The sequence below is a fragment of the Cervus elaphus genome, chromosome 5 (assembly GCF_910594005.1).
Source record: "Cervus elaphus chromosome 5, mCerEla1.1, whole genome shotgun sequence".
In the NCBI taxonomy this organism is placed as follows: domain Eukaryota; kingdom Metazoa; phylum Chordata; class Mammalia; order Artiodactyla; family Cervidae; genus Cervus; species Cervus elaphus.
Window position 1 is genome coordinate 14,539,397 of NC_057819.1, and position 21,560 is coordinate 14,560,956.

At 47.5% G+C, this 21,560-nt stretch overlaps 1 protein-coding gene across 5 annotated transcripts in view; it reads left to right on the forward strand.

The window, feature by feature from the left end:
- Positions 1–18,637, forward strand: part of RNFT2 (ring finger protein, transmembrane 2) — a 64,151-nt gene extending 45,514 nt beyond the window's left edge. For 3 of the 5 annotated variants that reach the window (XM_043901744.1, XM_043901748.1, XM_043901749.1), the window contains 4 exons: positions 9,197–9,346; positions 10,862–10,927; positions 11,064–11,165; positions 16,221–18,637. In XM_043901744.1, coding sequence (XP_043757679.1) covers positions 9,197–9,346; positions 10,862–10,927; positions 11,064–11,165; positions 16,221–16,397 — 495 coding nt within the window. In that variant the 3' untranslated portion in view covers positions 16,398–18,637. Of the gene's footprint in view, positions 1–9,196; positions 9,347–10,861; positions 10,928–11,063; positions 11,166–15,326 lie in introns of all 5 variants that reach the window. The other 2 variants (XM_043901747.1, XM_043901746.1) reach the window with 2 other exon arrangements.
- The last annotated feature ends 2,923 nt before the right edge of the window (positions 18,638–21,560 follow it).

Below are 21,560 nucleotides of genomic sequence, written 5' to 3' on the forward strand. Positions count from 1 at the left end.
TTTCCTCACTCCTAGCCTCAACAGTTTCAAGCATTTCCTTATACACAGTCCCTTGGTTCCTAGCATCTATGATTTCAGGGTTCTCTATGAGCCACACCTGTGGAAAACCTAGCTATTTGAACCACAGGATTATTTAGCCCACCTATTCATCTGTTCATTCATTCATTCGACAAACATTTGTTGATCACCTACCAAGTTCCAAACTCTTTGTATTAGTTAGAATTGGGATATGCCAGTAACAGCAAAAAAAGCAAAAAATAGTTTAAATTTAAGAAGAGTTTATTTCTTCCCATGTTAAGTCCAAAGGTAAGCGATCCAAACCTGGTAGTATGACACCTTCCAGGTTACTACTTTACCAATCCTGGGATGTAGGACACTTCCTCATGACCCAAGATGGCAGCTGGAGCACCAGCCATCACATCTAAGTCCAAGATAGCCAGATGGATGAAGAGGGGAAGAGTAAGATGAAAGTTTCTCTGAAGTTATCACATGACAATTATATCTTAGTGCCACTGAAAAGGCAGCTGGATGCAGGAGAGAAGCTTGGAAGTGTAGTCTTTGCTTGAGATATCATCTAGCTAAAATATTGATGCCTCTAGTACTAAGGAAGAAGGAAAGAACGAATGTGAGGTGACAGCCAGCAATTAGGAATACACACTGAGTAAGCATAGGGGAAAGACAGTGAACAGGATATGGTTCGCAGCACTCATGAAGCTCACAGCCTATCAAAGAAACAGATGGTGATAATAATAGTAGTAGTCAAAGTTATTGAACACTTACCCTATTTCAGGTGCTTCTTGGGCTTTCTCAAACATTTTAGACTTAGGACCTCTTTACACTTTTAAAAAATATTGAAGACCCTACAGAGTTTCCATGTATGGATTATTGTTATGACCCACGTAACCATAATAGAAATTAAAATCAGTTCACCGCAATAAAAATTAAAACCAAGAACTTCTTACAGTACTTACTAATTAACTTAATAATCAACCCATTACATATTAATGTAAAAACATTTTAAAGACAGTTCGGTTCAGTTAGTTCAGTCGCTCAGTCGTGTCTGACTCTGTGACCCCATGAATTGCAGCACACCAGGCCTCCCTGTCTATCACCAACTCCCGGAGTCTACTCAAACTCATGTCCACTGAGTCGGTGATGCCATCCAGCCATCTCATCCTCTGTTGTCCCCTTCTCCTCCTGCCCCCAGTCCTTCCCACCATTAGGGTCTTTTCCAGTGAGTCAGTTCTTCACACGAGGTGTCCAAAATATTGGAGTTTCAGCTTCAGCATCAGTCCTTCCAATGAATACCCAGGACTGATCTCCTTTAGGATGGACTGGTTGGATCTTCTTGCAGTCCAAGGGACTCTCCAGAGTCTTCTCCAACACCACAGTTCAAAAGCATCAATTCTTCGGCGCTTAGCTTTCTTCACCGTCCAACTCTCCCATCCATACATGACCACTGGAAAAACCCATAGCCTTGATTAGACGGACGTTTGTTGGCAAAGTAATGTCTCTACTTTTAAAGACAAGTATCCTTTTAATTACTGAGAAAAAGGGAATTTTTTTTTTTTTTTAGTATTTTCATAGATTATTATGTGGGTTAGTAGAAGATACCTGTGTTCTCATATTCATTGCAAATCACATCACAATGAGTCCACAATGATCAGATTTGCGTTTTTCAAAGACCATTCTAGAAAGAAGAGCAGGTATTGCTCTTCTTGTGGCAGTGTGGCTGACTTTTGAAAACAGGATCTTGGAATGTTAACATACCAAGCCAACAAACATCACCAGCCATCCACACATCAGACTTACCCAAGAGAGTTGGCCTTAAGGGCGGTCAGCACCCAAGATGGTTATGACTTATCTCTCTTTAGCCCTTAGTCTAAAATGAACTTCATTTAGCTGGCAGCAAGCAGTAGTAGTAATAATAATTGCCAACTTTTAATATTGTGCTATGTTACACCTTGTTTTAATATCTTTACATGTTACTTACTTTTCTGACGAGAGGGGATTTATAAAGTGGCCTCTGGAACGAGCCTACCTGGATTCAAATTCTGTCTGTGCCACCTACCAGTGTGTGACCTTGAGCAAGTGACTTAACCTCTCTTTGCCCTAGTTTACTCTTCTGTAACATGAGGGTGATGATGTCTCCTATCTCATAGCTTGTTGTGAGGATTAAACTAATTAATGCAAAGAGCTTAGCATAGCACCTGGCAAGTAATAAGCCCTCAATGTATATATTTATTATTAACATCAAAACCCTTTTGAAGGACCTTATCTGCAGTCTATATTTAAAGACATGGAGGCCCACTTATTCATTCAACAAATGTGAACTGAGCACCCTCTATATTCTTCAAACAGAAATGATAACACCAAAAAGACACAGAGTCCCTGTGTTTCAGGGGTGTGTATTCTCATAACAAATAAAAACAGTCTGTGTTGGGGGTGAGTGCAAAAAAGAAAAATGAAAAGCTGAATAAAGACAATAGGGAGTATGATGGTGCAGTAGGAAATACAGAGGTGCTATTTTATGTACATTGTTCAGGGGTCCTTACTGATGAGATGACATGTGTGCCAAGACCCAAGGGAAGTGAGGGAGCTAGTTAGTTGGCAGACGTCAGAAGGAAGGGTGCTCTGGGGAGAGGGAAGAGCAAGTGTGAAGGCTCCAAGGTAGGACTATGCTTGATTTTTGTTTTTTGTTTTTTGTTTTTTTTGAGAATCAAGCACATCAGACTTGTGAGCTGGGAGGCAGTCTTATAGGATCTGGAAGGTAGGAGGGAGCATCAGATGTCACTCTAAGAGAGGTGGAAGACATTGGCAGGTTTGAGCCCAGAGATGATTTGATCTGCCTTGTGTTTGAGAAGCTTATTTTGGATACTGTACAAAGAATAAGCATAGTGGGACAAAGGCAGTCGCCGTTAGGGAGCTGTTTCCAGGAGGATTTGTAGATGGATTGGATGGTGGTTATGAGAGAAGGGAAAGTCAAGGATGATTGTGCGAGTTTGGGAGAGAGAGACAGGTAGTCAGCACTGAAGGAGGGAAGGAGCAAGGGAGAGAGGGAGGATGGATGCTCTTTTATCTCTTCTTATAAGGACACTAATCCCATTCGTGAGGGCTCCATCCTCATGAAGCCCTTCATCCTCTTGAAGGGCTCCATCCTCATAACCTACTTACCTCTCAAAAGGCCCCTTTCTCCAGATACTATCATACTGAGGGTAAGGGCTTCAGAGTAAGAATTTTGTGGGGACACATTCAATCTATAGCACTGGCTGAGTATCCTTAGATGAGTACTTTAGTTGCTCTTCTTTCTCTTTTTTTCTTTCTTTTGGCCTCAAACAGCCACCATTTCATTATTTCCTATGATTCTGTGGGTCAGGAGTTCAGCCAGGACACACCGAGGACAGCTGGTCTTCACGTGATGTACAGTGAGTCTGGACCACCTAAGATGGCTTTTTCACTCATGGGTCTAATGGCTCAGCTGACATGGGTGGGACGAATTGCCCAGAGTCCTCTATCTGCCACCTCAGCTCTCCCTGTTGTCTGGGTTCCTTGCTTCTCCTCCATGTAGTCTTGTTCAGAGCCTCTCCCTCTGCACATGGCATCTGCATGTAGTCTTCCTTTGGGTTTTTCATAATGTGGTGCTGGAGGAAGAAAGGCAAGTGAGGGGGAGGCTCTGACAGCTACGAGGTCTCATGGGGCCTGAGCATCCCAGATAGCACCTCTGCCTCATTCTAGTTCAGTCCCATTTCTTTGGAACCTGGGGTGCCCCATCTCTGAAAGAAGGTGACAGTAGTAGTGCCCACATCCCCAGGTCATCGTGAGGTTCTTTCCTGGCTCTCATCATGCACTGGGCCCTTTCTGGGTACCTGTATTTTAGGTTCATATGCTCACTCAGTCCTCCCAATCACTTCGGTGTATTGGAGCCAACTTGCACAGGCTTGTGAGAGTGGATGGTTACACTTTCAGGAAATTTGCAAGAAGTCCTTAAACCCTAGGTAGCTTGAAATTGGCCTGGTGGGAGTATTTACACCAGAGAAATTGGAAGTGTACATATCGGGGCCCCTTTTTTTTTTTTTTCGGTTGTTTTCCACTGTGTGTGTTTGTTTTCAAGCCCACTTACAGATGAGTAAACTGAGGCTCAGAGAAGTTTAATTATTGCCCTAAGTCAACCAATTTAGTAGGCCGCATATTTGACCTTGGAGCCCCAAATTCCATGCCCTTAACCACTGTACTGTCCTACCTCTGTAGACAAGAAAAATGTGTCTTTGACTATCTTGCTTGTCTCTGTCCCCTTCCTCTTCATCCCCGTAATCCTTCACATCACCTTTCGTAGGTATGTTTCTGAAGAGTGCTGTCTCTGTTCCTTCCTTCGGCTTCTCAGCATCCCACTTGCCTTTACTTCCCACTCCCTTCCAGAGTCAGCTCTCTGTTGTTTCCTAGCTTCCCAGTTCACTTGTGGTCCTTCCCTTCCCCCTCCAAGCAGTAAGAAAGTCAGAACCGAATCTGCCTTCTCCATCTCAGCTGTTACCGCCCCCTTTATCAGAATCCCAGCAGCAAACTCTCCATGCCCAAGTTCTGTAGCAATTGCTACTGTTCCCTCTTCATGGGTGACAGGGAGGCCAGACGGCTCATAATCCGATTGCTTTTCTTGTTCTCTGACACCCTGGAGAAACCACACATTCCATTTGGTGGTCGTCAGAAATAACACGCTTAAGCAACCTGGAATTATAAAACTGCTTAATTAGAGAGAGATGGTTTCACTGGGATATGCCCAGTTCTCCCCGGTGGTTCTATCTCCTTCTCCAAGTGCCTCCCCCCACCCCGCCAGCAGCTAATTGCTACCTTTAGCTTTCTCTCTCCCATTATTTTATTTTCTGTGACATCAGGGCTTGCTTATAAAGAAAAGTACTCTCTTCCATGTTCCAATTCTGTTTCTCCATCAGCAAACTCTAGACATTGACCTGAGTAATAAGGGTGGAAATTTTGTGCTTCCAAGGTGTCTAGCTCTTAAATAAGCACCTACTTTGTGTTGCGTGCTGGCGATATGACCAGGAGCCAAATTATCTTCATGCTGATGGGGCTTGCAATCCAGAGGAAGAGAGAGATGAGTTTTTAAATATTGTGAGAGGTGATCTAAAAGAGGGATTTAAAGGGTGTAACAGGAGCACCTAATTAGGTAGTTGGGGAAGAGTTCTCATAGGAGGTGACAGCTAGCTGAGACACAGAAGATATACAAGTGTTAGCTCGGCAAAGCGTATGGGACCAGACATCCATCTGCAGACAAGGAGCTTGGTCTTCATAGCAAAGCACCTGAAAGAAGGGCCCAAAAGCTGTGCCCTGAGTCTGCCCTGAAATTCTGGGGATATGTTGGGAGCCCCCAGACTTGACTTATCTAGCTTCTGATGCGTAGATCAGGGGTCAGTAAACCACAAGCTGCATTCAAATATGCCCCGACACCTGTTTTGGTAGATAAAATTTTACAGCCTTGCCTATTTGTTTGTCTGTTGTCAATAGCTGAGGGGTATAGTGGTGACAGAGGCTGTATGATCTCAAAGCCAAAGTAGTCACTATCTGGCCCATGGCAGAAGAAAAAGGTCGCTGACCTTTGTTCTGGATTCACCCATTAGGCCAGTGGGAAGTGTGGGGTCTGGACCAGAGGACCAGCTCTCAGCCAGTGGAGCCTGAGAATTGGGGGAATCCAAAGACAATGACAAGGGAACAGAAATAGCAAGGTAGCTGGCAATAGGATCTGACTCCAGGCTGTGTGGTTCCCAAGGCTGCACTCTTACCCACCAAGCCAGACTGGTGGTACAAGATCAGCCTGACAGGGGACAGGAGGGTCTATCCCCCAGAGCCAGCCAGATGCCAGCAGGCAGGGGTTCCCAGAGACACAGGGACATGGGACCTTTCATGAGGTGGTCATATCCTCACCCATCATGGGGCCAGGTGGACAGAACAGGAGGCTTCCCAACAAGTTGGTCAAAGACTGACTCATCATGCCCACATTAGTGCACTGTCCTTCTTCCACTTATCCATTGAAAGAGAGCTTCTCAAACTTAAACGTGCACACCTATCACCTGGGAACCTTGTTAAATTACAGATGGTTCTGGGCTTTAGCAGGTATGAAGTGAGGTTTTGATTCTGCAAGGTCAGACATGGGGGTGAACGGATGACTGGATGCCTGTCCTTGGTCCTTAGCAGATGTGGGTACATCCACTTCAAGGAGTCCCCTGCAAGTGACCTGTACCCAGGCCATCAAGACAGAATATAGCAACATGGATATAAGGTCTCCATCCATAGCCTTTTACATCATCCATTTGTGGATACACAACATATTTTCATAACCTTTTTCTCCCTCTAATTTAAACACATCGTATGCTCAGTACCGAAAAAATTGGAAAAGAGAAAACCACAACGAAAATGAGTAGTTTCTGCATTCTGTGGCTTTTCCACTTGGAACTATAATATGAGCATTTCCCTGAATCAGTAGATATCTTTTGCCAGGATTATTTCTTTTTTAATTTTTAATTTTGGAATAATTTTCAACTCAGAGCAAAGTTGCAAAAATAGAGCAGAGTTCCCATGTACCCATCGCCTAGCTTCCCCTAATGTTACATTTAATATAATCATAGTTCAGTTAGCAAAGCCAAGAAATTAAGATCAATTCCCTTACTAGTAGCTAAACTGCAAACCTTGTCACATTTTGCCCATTGTCCCACAGATGTCTTTTTCCTGATCTAAGGACCAAATCTAAGATTCCACATTGCATTAGTCATATCTCCCTAGTCTTGGCTTAGATGGTAAAGAATCTGCCTGCAATGCAGGAGACCCAGGTTCAGTTCCTGAGTCAGTAAGATCCCCTGGAGAAGGGAATGGCTACTCACTCCTAAAGAATTCCATGGACAGAGGAGCCTGGCAGGCTACGGTCCATGGGGTCACAAAGAGTTGGACATGACTGAGCAACTTTCACTCACCTACTTCTCCAATCTAACAATTCCTTGGTCTTTTCTTGGTCTTTGGTGAAGTCATGCTTTTGAAGTATGTCAGATAGTTATTTTGTAGAATGTTCCTCAGTTTGGATTTGTCTCTTGTATTCTCATGATTCAATTGAGGTTGTAAGCTTTTGACCAGAATACACAAGAGTGATACTGTGTTCTCAGTGCATCATATCACGGGTTTAGTCTTCAGTGATTTATTACTGGGGATGCTAACCTTAATTAACCTTGGTTAAGGCAATATGTGCTGGATTTCTTCACTGCAAAGTCACTCATTTTCAGGATGGTATTTGACTGGCTGTATGGCTTTGCATTATTCATCTCTATCATAACCAGACCCTCTTTGTACACATTTACTTTGTCACCTGTTTTTTTTTGTGTTTTTTTTTTTTTTTGCTCTGTTACAATGAATGCCGCAGTGGCCATTCCTACTGACATATCTATTAATCCAAATCCCTGATTTATTAGTGTAAATTCCTAGAAGTAGAAATGCTGGAACAAAAATTATTCACTTTTTAAAAAATATTTATTTATGTATTTATTTATTTGGCTGCATGGGGTCTTAGTTGGGATCTTTGGTCTTCATTATAGCATGAGGAATTTTTAGTTGCGAACTCTTAGTTGCGACATGTGGGATCTACCAATAGTTTCCTGACCAGGTATCAAACCAGGGCCCCCTGCATTGGGAGTGCAGGATCTTAACCACTGGACCACCAGGGAAGTCCCTATTCATATTTTTAAGGCTGTGTGTGCTTGGGGCAGGGCTGTTTGTTTCTGTTTGTTTGTTTCAGTCGGCTTTATTGAGGTGTAGAACATTGTATATCTGTACAACAAAACACATAGATCTGAAGCACACATTGCAGTGAGTTTTGGCAAATGTATGCACACGAATAACCACCACCCCATCACTATATACAGTATAAAATTTTATGTAGACAATATCTGCAATTTCTTTCATTCCCCCAAATTCCCTGATGCCCCCTTACAGTCTGTCCTCCCCCATCTTGCCCCAGGCAACCACTGATCTTGTTTCCACCATTGCAGTTTACCTTGGCTTATTTTAGACCTTCATGTAAATCACAATGACACAATATGTACTCTTTTGTATCTGTCTCCTTTGATTGGCTAGAATGTGTAAGACTCATCCAGGCTGTTGTGTATCACAAACATTTGTTCCTTTTTTATTGCTGAGTAATATCCTATTGTATAAATATACCACAGTTTGTTTATCCATTCTTCCATGGATGGATGTTTGGGGCTGTTTCCAGTTTGGGGATATTATGAATAGAGCTGCTATGAACATTTACCAGTGAATGGACATATATTTTCCTTTCTCTTGGGTGCACACCTGGGAGTGGAATTGCTGGGTCCTAAAGAGGTTTCTGTTTAACCTCATTGAACATGGCAGGGTAGGTTGTTTTCATGTCCATTTTATAGCGCAGGCTCCAGAAAGCTGAGAGACTTGAATAAAAGCCAAGAGAGGAAGAGAAAGAGAACCCTAAATACTTTTCCTGTTTATTTCCTTTAATCTTCAGAGCCACCCAGAAGGTAGCAGTTGTGATTCCCATTCTGTAGATGATGACAGTGAGGCTCATGGACATGTAGCAAGTTGAGGTTCTGAGTCCCCCCCAACCTGAGACCCCACCCCTGAGTCCATGTTCTTTCCCCACATATGATCCTGCCTCCTTGGAGACAATAGGCAGGGGAGCTGGGCCATCTTCTCCCCTCCTCTTCTCTGCCTATCCTTCTCTGCATCCCGTGGTCCACCCTGCCCCTGCCACTGAGGGCAGTCACCCTTGAAGCTGGGGCCAGCCCCCTAGAGATGAGCGTGATCTGTGTGCAGAGCCAGTGACTGTTGCCCCATGATCGGCTTGGAGCCCTCAAAGCCACAGCAGGCACCAGGGAGTGACCCCCACTCCAACCTTCTACCAAAGGTGTCCAGTTTCTGCCTCCTTGAAAGGCGATCCTCAGAGCGTTGATCTCCTGGGCCGGTGGGCAGCGGGCGAGGGCAGTGGGCAGGGGCCTTGTCTCCCCGGCCACATCGCAGGCCCATTAGGAGCAGGCCTGAGTGCTTTCCAGAGCTGATTAATGGGCTGGCTGTGACCTGGAATGTCATATACTCCCCAGGCTGGAGGGCCCCCCAGCTGGGTCCTTTGGGTCTTTACTGCTGATAATAATTGATGCTTTCTGTGCGGTTGCAGGGAAAGTTCTATCTGGTCATCGAGGAGCTGAGCCAGCTGTTCCGATCTCTCGTTCCCATCCAGCTGTGGTATAAATACATCATGGGTGATGATTCCTCCAATAGCTACTTCCTGGGAGGGGTCCTGATCGTCCTCTACAGCCTCTGCAAGGTGAGGCGGCCTGGGGGCTAGTGGGCTGGCCTAAGGACGAGCCATTCACCAGCCGGACCTGGCAGGTGGTGGGGGTGGGGCAAGTGAGGAACCTGGATAAACACCCTAATCTCTTTCTGTTTAACTGAAAAACTAAATTCACACAGTACGAAATTATTTTATTGTTTTATAGTGAACAGTTCAGTGGCATTTAGAAGATTCTCATTGTTGTGTCAACACCACCACTGTCTAGTTCCAGGACGTTTCCATCACCCCACACAGAAAGATGGCTCAGTGGTAAAGAACCTGCCTGCCAGTGCAGGAGACTCAGGTTCGATCCCTGGGGCTGGAAGGTCCCCTGGAGAAGGAAATGGCAATCTTCTCCAGGATTCTTGTCTGGGAAATCCCATGGACAGAGGAACCTGGTGGGTCACAGTCCATGAAGTCGCCAAAAGTTGAACAGGACTTAGCAACTAAACAACAGCAGCAGCAACTTATGAAGCATCACGCTTCCTTCTTCTATCAGCCACTGGCCACCACAGGTCTTCTTTCTGAAGACTCTCTGGATTTACCTTTTCTGCGCATTTTCATGTAGATGGACTCATACACTCTGTGATCTTTGGTGTCTGGCTTCTTTCACGTAGAGTCATTTCTGAGGTTCCTCCACATTATACCATACATCAGCACTTTCCTGCATTTATGGGTACAGGCATCCTAATTTCTTTCCCATAAAACTCACTATATGCCATCCTTTCTCATAGTCTTCTTCACAACAACCCTTCCAGATACATTCCATTATCATGTCAATATTATGGGAAGGGTACTGAGGTCCAGAGAGAAGTATCTTGCCCAGTATCACTCAGCTGGAGATCACAGAACGAGCATCACACCCAGGCAGGCTACCTCCAGAGTCTGGAGATCTCAACCCACCAACAGCACGGCCATGGAATTTGTTTTCTGTTCCTCTTAAATTGCACACCCTCAACTCTGCAAGTCAGTATAGAGTGCTTCTCTTTTCATCATTAGTGCAGACTCAGATTCCCCCACCCCTAACAATAAGCACATCCTCCTCTTTCTTTTTCCGTATCTATTTCTGGCTTGTAGAGAATCCTGGAAGAATCATGTGTTCCCTTTCCTTAAAGCAGGACTGGCTAGGCAGTCCATGTAGAGTCAACCACTGCGGCTTGTCTTGCCTGCCGATTCTGATCTGCTGGCCTTGGCCGACAGGAGTGCTAGATGGAGAAGGATGATCACAGCCTGGCTCAGAAGAAGAGTGATCGATGTGCAATGCCTGCCCTGGGCTTATGGCGGGGGAAGAGGCACTAGGCATGCTGTATATTCGCCATCCTGGCCCCACTGGCAGAGGAGACTGCTGATGGGTAGCAAGACAAAAGCCAAGCAAAACTTGTGGGAATGGGAAGTTTCAAATGGGAGGATGTACCCTGCAGATGTTCAGAGTCAAAATGAGGCCCATGGTGAGAAAGATCCTGAACCATCCTTGGATAGTTTGTAGCCATCCCCTCACTCTCCTTTCAGTCCTTCGACATCTGTGGCCGTGTGGGCGGAGTCAGGAAGGCCCTGAAGCTTCTCTGCACTTCTCAGGTGAGTTGGCTTCTGATGGGCCTCACCGAGCTCATAGGAGCCGGGAACTGGGATGAGACCACACTGTGCTTCTGAGGGTACCTCTCCAGCGAGGGGCCACAGCTGTGTGTCTTTCTCCCTCCCTTCTGTCAAGCAGAATTACGGAGTCCGGGCCACGGGGCAGCAGTGCACAGAAGCTGGTGACATCTGTGCCATCTGCCAGGCTGAGTTCCGAGAGCCTCTGGTCCTCATGTGCCAGGTGAGCAGGGCCGGGTGGGACCACTGGAGACGGGGGCCATGGGGCCACAGGACCCTGCCCCATGCAGGAGCCCCAGGTGCCTGTCCTCTGGCCAAACCTCGGGGCTCTGGACTGGGTCTTTGGGAACAGTGTGGTCAGGCCTGGGGTCTGTCAGACCCAAGTATAAAACTCACTTCTGCCTTTTCCTAGCTGGCTGCCTTGGGGCAGGTTACTTCACCACTCTGAGCCTTGGTTTCATCAGTAAAATGTAGAAAATGCACATTTCAGTATGGTACAGTGTCAGAATGTTCTGCATGTGAATCTCAGCAGGTGTGTGGACCCCAAGTGGCTCAGTTCATCTCCCCAAGTCTTGGTTGTTTTCATTTATAAAACAGGTATCATCATAATGCCTACTTTATTGAATCATAAGAGCTATTCATATGATCAAATGAAATCATCCCTGAAAAGAGCTAAATTTAAAATATTCAGCCCTAAAACTTTATACTATTACAGTTATTAGCATCATTATAATTATTACTGCCACTTGTTTTCATTATTAGTTGTGGGTCACCAACTCATAGGACTGGTCAGTTACTTTGAGCTGCCTAAACTTATCCCTTCTCCTCCCCCCCCAACCCTTCCCCCTCCCCCTCCCCTTCCTGACATGGGGGCGGTCTAAGATGTCAGTTCAGCAAATGTGTATGAGTCAAAGCATCCTATCAGACACCCGGGAGGGCAGGCACGGGGCACACAGGCCCTGTACCCTTCTCTAGAAGTACACCGTCTCCCTGGGGAAACAGACACATACATAAATAACCATGAAACAAGGCAGGCAGTGATAAGTGCTGTGTAAGAGAGATTCATGCAGCATCCCAGGGGACCAGGCCAGAGCTCGATGAGTTGGAGGTTGAGAAGGCTTTGGGGGAGGCGTAGTCTGCAGACTGGAAGGAATGGGAGAGCATATGGCTCTGCCCCTACCCCCTCGCTCCCACCACCCAGGGGTAGGAGGACAAGAGGTGGGGGCCTTTTTTGGCACCAGCAAAATTTTTTGTTTTCACTGTTTGGGGATGTTTAGGAGGTTCATTTTTAATTTTTAATTGTATTTATTTTTTAAATTGAGAGTAAATTTGTGTGACTCAAAACATTCAAAAAGGAGATGAAGAAGTCATGATGATTAAATGCAGTGTGGGACCTGATACAGAGAGAGGACAGGAGGGAAAAACTAGTGTCATAAAATCCAAAGAGAGGCTAGAGTTTAGTCCATGGTCATGCCTGTGTGGGTTTCTTTTTTGGCTTTGACAAATGGACCGTTGTGATGCAAGACAGTGATGCTGGGGGAGACGGAAACTGGGGGAGGGACATCCAAGACTTTTCTGTACTGCCTTTGCAGACTTCCCTGGTAGCTCAGCTACCACCTGCAATGCAGGAGACCCTGGTTTGATTCCTGGGTCAGGAAGATCCCCTGGCAAATGGATAGGCTACCCACTCCAGTATTCTTGGGCTTCCCTGGTGGCTCAGTCAGTAAAGAATCCACCTGCAATGCAGGAGACGTGAGTTTGATCCCTGGGTTGGGAAGATCACCTGGAGGAGGGCATGGCAACCCACTCCATTATTCTTGCCTGGAGAATCCCCAGACAGAGGCACCTGGTGGGCTGCAGTCCATGGGGTCACAAAGAGTTGGACACGACTGAGTGACTAAGCACAGCACAGTACAAGATTATTTCAAATTAAAAAGTTCTTTAAAAAGATATTTTAAATATACAAAAAGGGAAGTGCTGACAGGGCTCCTTCACTTATCCCTAGCTCTCTAGGCCCCTAAGTACCCACACGGGCAACCATTGTTGCCAGTTCCCTTTATATCTTTCCAGAGATGCTCTGAAAAGTTTAAATACACAACACACACCATGAATGTATCATTTCCAAAAAGTCCTAACTTGTGACCCATTCTATCCCAGCTTCATTTTGCATCATTTCTTTTTGACTTGAAACTGCCTGGAGAGATTGCTCCTTATTTGCATAACATCCTATTTTTATGGATTGACCATACTTTGTTCAACCATCCTCCCATTGATGAGCCTTTAGTGGTTCATAATCTTTTGTTACTACAAATATAGTTGTCAGGAGGGATCAGGGAGATCTGTAGCACCTCCCTGGACTCATTGTGTTGATTAAATGAGTTAATTCAGGTGATGCATCTAGAACTACACCTGGCACACGGTCAGGGTTCCATAAACATTAGCTCTCATTGGCACGTATTCCATTTCACACGTGTGCAAGCTCTTAGGATACATTCCTAGTAGTGGAATTACTGGGCCAGAGGGTTTGCAGTCTGACAGATACTGCTAAATCACCTTCCATAAAGGAGTGTATCTGTTTGCACTCCCAGTGAGGAGTGTGACGTGCCCTCTTGCTTCGCCCCCCTCACCAACACACCACATTATCAAGCCTTTCCTGAGCCTCGCCAATCTGACAGGTGACAAACGCTATCTTGGTGCAGTTTTCATTTGCATTTGTCTAATTATGAGAGCAGATGAGCATCTTCTCATATGCTTCAGAGCCATCTGTATTTCCTTCTCGGTAGCAGTGATTATTTGAACATGATGTCAAGGTGAAAGTTTTTCTTCTTCCTTGATGGCAGTCTCTCTAAGCCTTTATCTGTGTGTCTGTCCCCCATTCTTCTCCCAGTACCACTATGTGTTCCCATCACTGGATTAGAACTGGTGGGAGGGGTTGGACAAGACTCCACCATCCCAGAGCTAGGAGCAGTGGCCACACCCAGTGCTGGTTGAAGCTCTGGGCTTCATACCTGGCCATACCTGGCACATACCTGGCCAGGCCCAGTACATGCCTCAGTCTTGCTCTGTTCCTGTGAGCTGGGCTTAGAAGGACAAGGACAAAGATGCCTTCCACAGGGAAAAGGGCCTCAGTAATTCCTAAATGCACTGAATGAATGAGCAAATAGATGAATGAGTCAAGTGTTACATCCTCATTAAAGGCTTCCCTGATTCTGTTTCTCCAGACTAGTTAACACCCCTAGCTATGCAGCCTCCAGATCCTATGTTTTTCCTTCAGAGAACTTATCCCAGTTGTCAGCTAGATGGCTAACTGGGCAGCTGGTTAGGTAAGGTCTGTCTCCTCTTTGCCAGATTGTAAGCCACTTGGGAGTGGTGACCGTGTCTGTCTTAGTAGTGTAACCACAGTACTGACTCAGTAAACATTGGCTGGATGGAAGGAATGGGATGGTTGGAGAGATGGATGGATGGATGGATGGGTGGATGGGACAGACAAGATGGATAGAGCATCTCCTGAGGCAGGGTGGCCCGCCCCCCGCCCCAGGATATCTCTCCCAAGTCCACACTCCAGGAGACATAGCCAGGGAACAGTTAACCATCCAGCCCCGCCTGCGATCCCCTACCAACAAACCAACCTGATGCTACACATCCCAGCCCAGAAGGACCCCTCCACCCCCTCCCTCTGTAGACATGCCTTTGCTTCTCTAGATGTAGGAGGCAGTCCTAGGTCATGAGCTCCTCCAGCCCGGCCCCTGGGGTCCTATGTGCTTTGAATCTCTTAATTTGGGACCAGATTCTGTCCTGTCTGATTCTCTGAGAAGGAGACCGTGAGCTCCTGGAGGCTAGGGACCAGGTCTTCATCATCCTGGTATCTCTAGAATCTCCTACCCAACCTGCCTGGGACGGCATTCGTTTGTCAGAGTGCAGGCCAGGGCTAGGCAGTGGGGCTGCAGCAGCAGTCACTGCCCTCAAGGAGCTGCTGGGCTTGCTGACCCTTGGGTCCTGCCCTTCAGACCATGGTGAGAATTTGGGCACGGCCTTCAAGGCTCTGCATGGCCTCCTCACCTCCTCTCCCCCACTCCCCTACACCCTGTAGCCACGTTAAGCATCTCAAGATTCTCAAACACTTTCCCATCTCAGGAGGTTTGCACAGCTGTTCCCTTCAGCTTGGAATGCTCTAGCCCCACCCCTGTCTTCCCCCAGTTAACCCCTAAACATCCTTCAGACTTCAACACAAGCATCACCCCACCTCCAGGAAGCCTCCCTTGACTACTCAGGGCAGAAATTGTCTGTCTTGTTCATACTGGGTCTCAGCTCCTAGGACCAAGGCGGGCATGGAGCGAATGCTGGGGGAAGCAACCCCAGTGGTCCTGATTGCTGTCCCCCGCAGCACGTGTTCTGTGAGGAGTGCCTCTGCCTCTGGCTGGACCGTGAGCGCACCTGCCCGCTCTGCCGCTCGGTTGCCGTGGATACCCTGCGCTGCTGGAAGGACGGGGCCACTTCGGCACACTTCCAGGTGTACTAGGGCTGAAGACTGTGGCCCCGGGGCTCCCAGGCACACCAGGGAGATGACGGAGGGTCAGTGGTGTCGGGACCACCTCTAGGAGCTTCCTGGAAAACAGCCCTCAGGCTCCGACTGTCCTGCCTCCTGCCTCTCTCCATCCAGCCCCTGTCCCCCACCTCCACCCTCACCTTCCTTTCTTGTTCTGTTCATGGCATGCACACCCTTCGCCTCCACATGGGGACGCCGTCTCACTCACACTTGGTCTCTCCTCCCTCTGAGTCAAATAACTGATAATGGACCAGGTTCTACTTGTTGGTGATCATAACCCGTGGTGACCTGACACCTGATGCTGCAAACTGGAGAGAGGCCTTTCAATGCTGCCTCCCCACCAGGGGCCCAGGTCTGCAGGTGAGAATCACCTTGAAGTACTTTTCAAATGCAAATGCTGGGCCCACCTCATACCTACAGGAACTTTGAGTATCAGAACTCTCAGAGTGAGCCAGGCAGTCTGGAACTTTCAGCCCAGACAAACTCCTGTAACACTCACGCCACCCCAAGGTGGAGGTACTGTTGTCTCCTCTGTTTCACAGATGAAGAAACTGAGCTGAGAACTCCACGTGGAAACTTTCCCAGGTCACCCAGTGAGCGGTGATGGACCAAGCTTCCAACCCCGGCCGTCTGGCTTTGGAGCCTGCCTCTTAACCACACTGACTTGCTGCTCAGACACTGCAGGCGTGCGGCCCCTCAGTCATGTTTTTTTTTTTTCTCTTCAAAGCACAGGAGGTGATTCTGACGTCATCGGTGACTCAAGTATGTAGTGTGTTTCATTTGGACTGCGTTGAGGATGCTAATAGCGAATGCCAGCTCCGGAAATCTAGTTGTGACTGGGTTCATGGAAAAATCTGGTCCTTAAAGTTGCTGTTTAGCTGGACTCCTGCCAGGGATGCTCAGTTGTGATGGGGTATCTTCCAGGTGGCGCAGTGGTAAATAATCCATCTGCCAGTACAGGAGACATGGGTTTGATCCCTGGGTGGGGAAGATCCCCTGGAGTAGGAAATGGCAACCCCCTCCAGTATTCTTGCCTGGGCAATCCCATGGATGGAGGAGCCTGGCGGGCTGCAGTCCATGGGGTCGCAAAAGAGCCAGACACAACTGATGGAGCACGGCATATGGCATGTCAAGAAAGGCCAGTTCTGGAGACTCCCCCGGAGGCAGTGGTTACGACTCTGTGCTCCCAGTGCAGGGGGCCTGGGTTTGATCCCTGCTCAGGGCGCTAAGATCCCACATGCCATGGGACGTGACCCAGAAGTGAAAAAAGAGAAAGGCCGGCTCTGGTCCAGATGCAGGTGTCACTGGGTGTCCCTTCCCGTCTTTATTTCTCTCCTCCTTTTGTCCTGTCCCTCATTTAAGTCTCAGACTTGTCAACAGCTCCTGCGGCCATTGCCTTCTCCCCTGGTAGCCTTCAGAGCAAAAGGCAAGATCCTTGTTACAGATTTTTTTTTCCCACAAGCCAGTATGCTGGCAGAGAGCACAGCAGCGATCGGTGTTTCCTGGAATGTCTCTACCAGAGCTCCCAATCTCTGTAACACAAGCTCTCCACCCATGAGACCCTGCTCTGAAATCTGGGAGGAGAAGGCACAAGTGGTCCCTTGGAAGCCACTGGAATCTTGCCTGGCCTACCCGCCCTCCCAGTGCTATTCACTCACTGTCAACCTCAGCACCACAGGCTGGTGCCAGCAGCATTACAGAGAGAGCAGTCTGGGTGGCTACTGAGCAGATTAGCAAGAAAGTCCTGAGAGAAATGGTGGGAGCCTTGCTGCCACCTCACCCTCAGCCAGGCTGCTCATGCCCATCCCATCCCCAAGACATTCAGGACATTCACCCCTTTTGTGCTATCAAGTCAGGACCTTTCCTTTGCCTGACTTCCCTGGCTCTTTCCTGATACCCAGCAAGACATCCCTTCCAGGGCAGCATGGCATCTTTCAAGCTCTGTTACTATGGTAATGGCCGTGATGTTAACAATCCCACTTGCCTGGATAATCAAGTCGGAAGGGGAAGTGGGGCCAGGCGGATTTGGCTGCTCTGCCCCCTCTCCCCTCTACCCCCCACCCCCACCCTGCTGCCTTGAGGAAGAACTGAAGGGACACACCAGGAGCTTCTACAGCTGATTTTTATCAGAAGGATCATCCTGCCTGCAGATGCCATCAAAGAAGCATGAGAAAATGCCACTGAAGAAGACTTATTAATGTGCCAGCATGTGATGGCGCAGACAGAGCAGTCTGCTGGGAGTCAGGCCTGGAATTCTGATTTCAGACTCCGCATGGCTTTGGGAAGTCACTTTGCCTCCCTGTAGCCATCTCCAGGGTGACAAAGCCTAGTGCATTATCTACGGGAACCAGGGAAACCAGCAATGTAGATTACTGATGAATACCCCAACCATTTTGTCAATTATACTCATGCCACCAAAAAAAAATATTGAACATTCTGCAAATAATGAGCTGTGTCTCAGACACTAAAGAGTGTCATATGCGGGGGACACTCGAGGCGGGGGCAGGTGGGATGATTTAGTTTAGATTTTTATTTATTCATCCCACCCTCTGGCAGAAAGTCACGTTCTGGAGGTTTCCTTTTGGAGTGGGAGGATTTAACTTCTGCTTAAGGCAGAGAAACAGAGGCCAGGGCAGAGGTTTCCAGACATCAAGCTGCATGTTATCCCTAACACGAGATTTTAGTAAAAGCAGCCAAGAGTCACCATTGGAAAGGAAGAGTAATGCCACTGTCTTTTATCCACCTTGGCTCTGCAAACTCATTTGTTAGAGGCAGGGTTAATTGAGTGTCAGGTGGGAGAGTCCTGCTCTTAATATTTTATGATTCACTGGCTAAAGTTCCACGGAGTCCTTGGAAATGGCTCTCCTAATGTAAAAGATCTTGAGCGTAATAAATATGAAATAAAAAAAAAAAAAAAACCATGCTTTGGACCTGGATGTCATAAGTTCATTATCTTCCTAAGGGGAGCATGTAAGAGGCATGGGAAGACTTCCAAGATGCCAAGACTTGGGGTTGGAAATAGGAAATATAAAGTGAGTCCTAGAATCTTATAGTATGTTTGCTCTGGGCCAAACAGAGCCGCCTTTGGTGTGTTTAACATCTCCTTAAGTTGCCGTCTGCCAATAAATATGATGTGTTGATGAAAGTTACATCTGGGTTTTGAGTCTCCATTTGCCTCTTGAAGCCAGGTGGACCTGTTTTAGGACAATTTTGAAGAGATGTTTTGTGCAAGGGGTGGCTTTGATGGCAATGTTTCCCCAGAGTGGATCCCATTGAGTTGCACGTGATTTATTAAGGAAGTGCTCCCAGGAGAAACCAGTAAGGGAATGAGTGAAACGGGAGAGGAAGGAGATGGAGCCCAACAAGAGGGAGACTTTCAGGAAAGTCCCAGCTCAGCTTGGTCCCACGGGGAGCTCTGGAGCATCAGCTGCATCTCAGGGTTGGTCCCACCCTGAGGCTTCTGTGCTCCCAGCTGTGGGCTCATGCCCACTCATGGGGGTGGGAGGGACTCTCAGGCACTCCACTGAGGAGGCGCCTGAAAGTGTCAGGTGCCACAGAACACATAAAGGTGCAAGACAGCACCGAGGACTGGCAAGAGGGATCTACAGTGCCCGCCGCAGCCTTCACTATAGGCTGAAGGACACCAGGTGCATGGGCTGATTCAAGAAGGGTTTTCCCAGACCCCAGGTGATGATGGGTATTTAAAACATCAATAGCAGTAGTGACCACTGGTGCCTCTTGGGTCAACATTAGGAAGCCAGCCACACAAGCATCATCAGGCAAAAAACCTTTTGGTCGCAATTATTGGTAAACCAAGTCAGCTATGTCTTGAATAAAAGGACTTTATTTGGTTCATGTAACAGCATGGGCTTCAGGTACGGCTGGATTCAGGGGCTCCAGGGACATTAGAATCACGTCTTTTCATCCCTCGGTTCTGTTTTCCTTTGAGATGCTTTGATTTTCAGGCGGTCAGATCCCATGTGTTGGGAAGAGGGCACCCGGAAGTTCTGTGCTTGTGTTCTACCAGCTTCACAACCTCAGCAAAGAGCCCCTGCTGAAGCTCCAGCAGGAGTCCCGAGCCTTATTCTCATTAGTTTGTTCCCAAACCAATCATTTTAGCTCTGGGGACTCAGAGCGCTGGACAAGCTTGTATTGGGTGTTGAGCTCTGGACGTCAGAACAGAGTTGGGTGGGAAAGGAAGTCCATCCCTCCAAATCTTATGGATTGAGAGTGGGGAAGCAGTGGGTCCCCAAAAAAGAAAGGACCTATTATCTAGAAAAACAATTTGTCCTCAACCTACCATTCTTAGGAAGAAACTAGAACTTGGTCTCTTGGTACAACTCAGACCAGATAAATGCAGGTGAAAGTACCCCACCCAGAGCGGTTCATTCATCCTTAGCTGAAGACATGAGTGTGTAGGCTCACTTGCTTATCTACATGACGTCATGCATAAATGATGCTTTTCTGCACTGACCTTGGACTGGTGGACATGTTCCCCCAGTCTGTTGCTCAACCCAAGGGTACTGCTTAGGCCAATCCTCCCCTTGGGGTATTCCCAGGAACCTGATAGACAGGAGCTGAGTGTGTGGCCTTCTGTCCCCAGGAAGGGTGGCATGTGCGGCCAGATCCTTCCTTAGTCCTTGGGGACCAATCTTCCAAGAGGAAATGAACACGCAAAGGCCTTTGGCTGGAAGCACACAACTAGTTTGTTTGTTTTTTAATAAAGTCATTACAAATATGTACAAAGCGTCTCCAAGGTATGAAATTCCTCTTACAAAAGAGCACAACGAACCAGCAAGGGTAGAACCCGGAACGGAATGTCCCCAAGCTTATTGCCCCTCCAGCTGAGTCAGAGGCCTCACTGAGGATCCAAGCAGCTCCACAGCCATCCCCACCACACACGGGGTTCCTGGGCGCTTATAGTGCAAAAGACCTTGAGGGGAGGAAATTGGGGGTTTGAGTTGGGGAGGAGGGAGGAGACAAGGAAGGGAGAAAAACTTCCCATGTCCTAGGAACCAAGTCAAACAGACATTGTTTGCAAATGAGATACTTGTCCCAGGGACCTTACAGAAACCAGGAACACAAAGGGCCAGGAACAGATAAAAACCCCCAGCTAAGCCATCCAGCCTGTCCTGGAGTGCCCCCAAATGCAACCTAAGTGGGGCTCCCCTGCCCCTTACTGGGCCCCAGGCATGTGCTTGCCTTTGAACTAGCAATGCTGTGGGAGGAACTCAGTGGAGCAGGATGGTTAGCTCATGGGCTTGGAGAGAGGTGGGACCAGGGCAGCAGAGGGGGGCGGGGGTCACAGAAACCTGAGTCCAGATCTTGGCTCAGTCACTTCACTCTGCATGCAACTTTAGCTAAGCTGCATAACCTCTCTGAGCCTCAGCTTCCTCAACTGGGAATAATACCAGCACTGTCTTCCAGCGTGGGCATGAGGAATAGCTAAGGGGTAATGCAGAAAGCACTTGGCACAGCTTCTTTGCTGTGTGAAGCAGCAAGAACCAGCCTTTTCATGCTGGGAATGAGTTGAGGTCATCGGCTTTTGAATCGCCTTCATGAGTGTAGCTCTTAGTAAATGTAAATTCTGTAGAACAATCTGCCAGCAAGGCTTGGGGTCACAGCGATGACCTGACAAATCTGTTAAAGACCATGAACCAGACTGGAAAGAGACGTTGAGTATCGTCTGGTTCTAAGCGGGTCTGCCCCACCATGATCAATACATAAATCTCTTCCCAGAGGACATTCTACAACCTGGCATGTTGTAGGTGCTCAATAAATAGGTGTTGAATGAATTAAACTTTTAAAAAGTAAACTTTCGGTTTACACTTTAAAATGACACTTTGACATCAGCTTCCTCCATCAGTTCCCATGGGACAAGGCTAAAGTGTCTAGCCTGCCCCCTTCATCCCCTAAACCAGCTTCTGACCCTGTGATGGGCCCAGGTGGACTTAGGGGGACATTCGGAAAAGGAAATGGTATCAACATAGAAAAACAAAACCTGTATTCTGATCACTGCGGCCTCTAATACCAGGTGGACACTCAACAGTTCCACAGTGGCAAGCCAGTGTC